At 47.7% G+C, this 6,000-nt stretch overlaps 1 protein-coding gene across 3 annotated transcripts in view; it reads right to left on the minus strand.

Annotated features, from left to right (window-relative positions):
* The window catches only part of WDR59 (WD repeat domain 59), a 108,414-nt gene extending 102,856 nt beyond the window's left edge, over positions 1-5,558 (minus strand). For 2 of the 3 annotated variants that reach the window (XM_004057983.5, XM_019012434.4), the window contains exon 1: positions 5,348-5,558. In XM_004057983.5, the coding sequence (XP_004058031.3) occupies positions 5,348-5,401 (54 nt within the window). In that variant the 5' untranslated portion in view covers positions 5,402-5,558. The remainder of the gene's footprint in view (positions 1-5,347) is intronic. The other variant, XM_055366570.2, reaches the window with a different exon arrangement.
* Positions 5,559-6,000: the final 442 nt, after the last annotated feature.

Here is a 6,000-nt window from a genome sequence, read left to right on the forward strand (position 1 = left end):
GAAGCTTAGAAAGGAAGTAACTTGCCCAAGATCACAAGGAAGACAGGTGGCATAACCTAAATCTTAACACAGTCTGGCACGAAATCCTTAACGTCTTTGCTCTTCTCCCATTCATTACCACATCTTTATATTAAATTTTCTAGAAAAAAAAAAATAGGCCAGGTGCAGCGGCTCATGCCTGTGATCACAGCACTTTGGGAGGCTAAGGTGGGAGGATCACTTAAACTCAGGAGTTTGACACCAGCCTGGGCAACACAGTGACACCCCCATCGCAATTTTAAAATACACATATATAAATTTATTTAAAAAAGAAAAAATATGAATTTCACGGTATACATATTAATAGTCACTTACACCAAAAAGTCCTATTCTGCCCCTCCATCTCTATAGTTTTTCGAAATGAACATTGTATGAAACTAAAAAAGTAGGAACCGAAGCTGGATTGCTCCAGAAAAACACACAGATTATTAATTATTTATAATTTTGCTCCTAGCCAAATAATTTGTTGTGTTTATTTTAGTTTTTATTAGAGTAAAACACAGTCCTCAATCTTTATCTTTGTGGCAAAGCTGTTGCAATGCTGAGACTAATAAATCACCAACCATTATTAGGTCAGAAGAGAGTATACTTTCTGCTGAGATGATTCATTTTCAATTTCAAGATAAAAGAAAATTTTTTGTATTTTTAGTAGAGACGGGGTTTCACCATGTTGGCCAGGCTGGTCTCAAACTCCTGACCTCAGGTGATCCACCTGCCTTGGCCTCCTAAAGTGCTAGGATTACAGGTGTTAGCCTACGCCCAGCCAAAAAATCTAAAAGTTTTAATTTTAAAAAATTATTTTCAGACCAGGTGCAATGGCTCACATCTGTAATCCAGCACTTTGGGAGGCTGAGGCAGGCATATCACTTCAGGTAAGGAGTTCAAGACCAGCCTGGCCAACATGACGAAACCCCATCTCTACTAAAATACAAAAATTAGCCGGGTGTGGTGGGGCACGCCTGTAATCCCAGCTACTCAGGAGGCAGGAGAAGCACATGAACCCAGGAGGTGGAGGTGGCAGCAAGCTGAGATTGCGCCACTGCACTCCAGCCTGGGCAACAGAGCAAGACTCCATCTCAAAAATAAAAAAATATATATTTTTAGGCCAAGGTGGGAGGATCACTTGAGCTCAGGAGTTTGAGACCAGCCTGAAGAAGACGGTAAAGCCCCATCTCTGCAAAAAAAAACACAAAAAGGCCGGGTGCGGTGGCTCACGCCTGTAATCCCAACACTTTGGGAGGCTGAGGCGGGTGGATCACAAGGTCAGGAGATCGAGACCATCCTGGCTAACACGGTGAATCCCTGTCTCTTCTAAAAAAAAAAAAAATACAAAAAATTAACCAGGCGTGGTGGCGGGCGCCTGTAGTCCCAGCTACTCGGGAGGTTGAGGCAGGAGAATGCCGTGAACCTGGGAGGCAGAGCTTGCAGTGAGCCGAGATCATGCCACTGCACTCCAGCCTGGGCGACAGAGAGAGACTCTGTCTCAAAAAAAAAAACAAAAAAACAAAAAAAAACACACACAAAAAAAATTGTGGGGCTTGGTGGTGTGCACCTGTATTCACAGCTACTCAGGAGACTGAGGTGGGAAGATCACTTGATACCATAAGGTTGAGGCTGAGGTGAGCCAAGATTGTACCACTGCATTCCAGCCTGGGTGACAGAGCAAGACCGTGTCTTACACATATATATTTTTTGTATTTTTTTTAGAAAATACATATACATTTACATATACATATATGGTTTTTTTTTTTTTTTTTTTTTTTTTTTAGATGGAGTCTCACTCTGTCGCCCAGCCTGGAGTACAGTGGTGAGATCTCGGCTCACTGCAACCTCTGCCTCCCAGGTTCAAGCGATTCTCCTGCCTTAGCCTCCCAAGTAGCTGGGATTAGAGGTGCGTGCCACTAGGGTCGGCTAATTTTTGTATCTTTAGTAGAGATGGGGTTTCACCATGTTGGCCAGGCTGGTCTCAAACTCTTGACCTCAGGTGATCCGCCTACCTTGGCCTCCCAAAGTGGTGGGATTACAGGCGTGAGCCACCACGCCTGGCCATATATGTATATTTTTTAGGCCAGGCACGGTGGCTCACGCCTGTAATCCCAGCACTTTGGGAAGCTGCAGCAGGAAAACCACTTGAACCTCGGAGTTCAAGACCACCTGGGCAAGATACAGAGACTCCTATCCCTATTTTAAAAAAAAATGCAAAATGAAAGAAATTTGAATATTTTAATAAAAAATTTTTTAATAAAATTATTATTTAAAAGATGTGGAGTGTTTTGAAAAGTTTATTGCTCCTATTCATAAAGGCATTATGAAGAGTTTTAACTTTTTCTTTCTACATTAACAAAATAGTTAATAAAATGGGTTCCTGCCCCTGCCAATCATCACCAGAATCACCCACAAAACCATGCTAATTCACATAAAGAGGAAGCCTTATAAATAGAAAAATCAGAACAAAAAAACAGAAACTCCCACAAGGCAGTAAAATTACCCAATTTACTTTGTTCTCTTACTATGACAACTGCTGTTGAGGTTTAATTATTTGCTACGACTTCATAGCATCCTAATATATGTGTCAGCACCCTCTCTGCAGGTCTCTTCAATTACATCTCTATAAACAGGCAGGGGTGAGACTACCTGGGTTTCTGTGAAAATTAAAGGGTTTGCAGATTAGTAGCTTCCAAATTAGCAGGCTTAGAGGCATGATACACGATTCTATTCTGTCCTAGTTCCCAGTAAAAGCAATTAACAAGAAAGAAAACAGGAATATGGTTCCTTTTCCAAGGAGTCTGGCGCCTCCCTAGGGAGAGCAGGTCTCATGGAGATTCTGTGCTGACAGTACTTGGGGATCCTTAATCCAAATGCTACTGCTCAAATTCTCAGTAGAGGCTACTGATCAGAGGGCACCACAGAACAAAATGGTGGGTAGCTCCTCCACTCACTCATTATCCGGCAAAAGACAGGATGGGGTTTTGGAAAGAAGAAACCACATCACCCATTTATACTTATCCAGATCTCCCTCAGTATGAATCACCTGTGCATGGCACAGTGTATACCTGAAGGGAGCTCAGTAAATCCTTGTTGAATAAATGAGTGAATAAAAGTGTGGCACACAGAAGGTATTCGATAAATATTAGTTGAATAAATGAAGAGAATGGCCGGGCACAGTCACTCACACCTGTAATCCCAATATTTTGGGAGGCCAAAGTGGGAGAATCGCCTGAGGCTGGGGGTTCAAGACCAGCCTGGGCAACACAAAGAGACTCTGTCTCTACAAAAAAATAATAGGCCAGGTGTAGTGGCTCACACCTGTAATCCCAGCACTTTGGGAGGCCAAGGCAGATGGATCACTTGAGGCCAGGAGTTCAAGACCAGCCTGGCCAACAGAGTGAAACCCCGTCTCTACAAAAAATACAAAACTTAGCCGGGCATGGTGGCACGCGCCTGTAATCCCACCTACTCGGGAGGCTGAGGCACAAGAATCGTTTGAACCTGGGAGGCAGAGGTTGCAATGAACCGAGATCATGCCACTACACTACAGTCTGGGTCATAGAGCGAGACTGTCTCAAAAAAAAAAAGGTAAATAAATTTAAAATTGAAGAGAATCACCAAGACACTGTCCTAGGTGCTGGGGAAGAGGGGATGTATATGACCGGTTCAGAGCTACCCACTATGAGTAAAGTAGTCCAATGAGCTAAACAAGGGCTCTGGGGTAGGATCCAGCATCCAAATCCCAATGCCACTGACCACATTATGGGAAGCATTAGCCAAGTCACTGGGATCAGTCAAAAGGGGATCGGTTTCCACTTTTGGAAAAAAAGAATAACATCTACTTACCTTGCATGGTTATTTTATGAATTAGAAAAAGATGTAGATAAAGTGCCTCGAAGGAGGCCTGGCATATGGAAGACATGGCAAAGAAAAATGATAAAACTCTCTAGTAAGCGCTAACATTTCTTGAGTGTTACCATGCACACTTGGTTACTTGAGGGTTACTGTGCCACACATCCTCAACATACGACCACATAAAATCTTCACTGGAGGCTGTGCTCAGTGAATCACACCTGTAATCCCAACACTTTGGGATGCTGAGGCAGGGGGGTCGCTTGAGCCCAGGAGTTCCATACCAGCCTGGACAACATAGGGAGACCCCATCTCTACAAAAAAAAACAAAAAATTTAGTCGGGCGTGTTGGCATGCGCCTGTAGTCTCAGCTACTGGGGAGGCTGAGGTGGGAGGATAGCTTGAGCCCGGGAGGTCGGGGCTGAACTGAGCGGTGATTCACGCGTCTGCACTCAAGCCTGGGTGACAGAGCCAGACCCTGTCTCAAATGAAGTAAAATAGGTCAGGCGCGGTGGCCCACGCCTGTAATCCCAGCACTTTGAGAGGCTGAGGTGGGTGGATCACCTGAGGTCAGGAGTTCAAGACCAGCCTGACCAACAAGGTGAAACCCCGTCTCTACTAAAAATACAAAAATTAGCCGGGCGTGGTGGTGCGCACCTGTAATCCCAGCTACTTGGGAGGCTGAGGCAGGAGAATAGCTTGAACCCGGGAGGCGGAGGTTGCAGTGAGCCAAGATGGCACCACTGCACTACAGCCTGGGCAACAGAGTGATTCTCCATCTCAAAAAAATTAAATTAAATTAAATTAAATAGAAAATTAAAAAATAAAATATTTAAGCCAATCTTGTAAGTACGACGATCTCCCTTCTACAGGTGAGAAAACTGACGTGTAAGGAGTGATGACAGGGTAGGGGCTGCGGGATTCGAACTCGGGCAACACGTGCAGTGTCACTCCTATCCACTACACGGTATTTTCCAGTATGATGGCATTAAGAACCACTTAACCGCGTAGACGCTGCAACAGGCACTTTGCAAACAGTGTTTCATCGAATTCACCCCAACAGGGTTAAGTCCACGCAGCTGAGACTCAGAAAAGTCCCGCGACTTGCCTTAAGTCGCCACAGGCGGCTAGGGCCTCGGGAAGCCGTCACCCCCTCGCTCCGTACCCTGATTGTGGGAAGCCTCCCCTCAGCACTCACGGTGCGCAGTCTCTGCCTCAGTGTCACAAGGCGGACCCCACTCCCCTACCCGCGTAGGGAGCCCCGAAACTCCGTCCATGCCCGCCCCGATTGCCCCCGATGGTCGTCTTCCCTCACCCGACGGGGTCTAAGAGGTCGGCTAAGCCCCGCCCACCTCCTCAGTAAGGGGCCTAGGGTCTCCCCGTAGCCCCCGGGACGGAAGCAATCGCGTGGGGGAGGGGAAGCGGGGAGGACGCATGCCCAGAGGGCTCCACTCGGCCTCTAGCTCACCTGGGAGTCACGAAACTCTACAACCACGTTTTCGCTGCTCCATCGCGCCGCCATCTCCCCCGCCCGGCCGCCGCGGCCCCAGGACGGCGCCCTCCCACCCCGCCGTCCCCAGTATCCCGGGACCGTGCGCCCCACACAGCCAGAGAATCAGCCCCGACACGCCCCGTGCCCTGGTTGCTCCTGAACTCAAGCCATTGGTTGACCCAAGAATACGCTCCGCCCCTTCTTCCTGGGTCCTCCAATTGCTACACCGCGCCTGCCACCAACAGGCACGCCCTCGCTCACTTCCGTCACTTGGTTTGAGCCACCCACGCTCCTCGCGGTTGCGGGCACACTCCCTGCCGCGAGCTCTGCCGGGAGTTGTAGTCCAAGCTCGAGCGAGCGTGGGTGACCCGGGAAGGGCTCGCAGGTTTGGGTTTGGGTGAGGTGAGGTGCCTGTTGTCCTCACTAGCTCCTCGCTGGAGTCCCCAGCATTCGTCCAGACCCAGTCTCAAATCAAAATCAACGTTCGGGGCGGGTGCGGTGACTCACGCCTGTAATCCTAACACTTTGGGAGGCCGAAGTCAGGAGTTCGAGACCAGCCTAAACAACATAGTGAAACCCCGTCTCTACTAAAAATACAAAAATTAGCCGGGTGTGGTGGCGGGCGCCTG

This window comes from Gorilla gorilla, chromosome 18 (assembly GCF_029281585.2).
Source record: "Gorilla gorilla gorilla isolate KB3781 chromosome 18, NHGRI_mGorGor1-v2.1_pri, whole genome shotgun sequence".
NCBI classification, from domain to species: domain Eukaryota; kingdom Metazoa; phylum Chordata; class Mammalia; order Primates; family Hominidae; genus Gorilla; species Gorilla gorilla.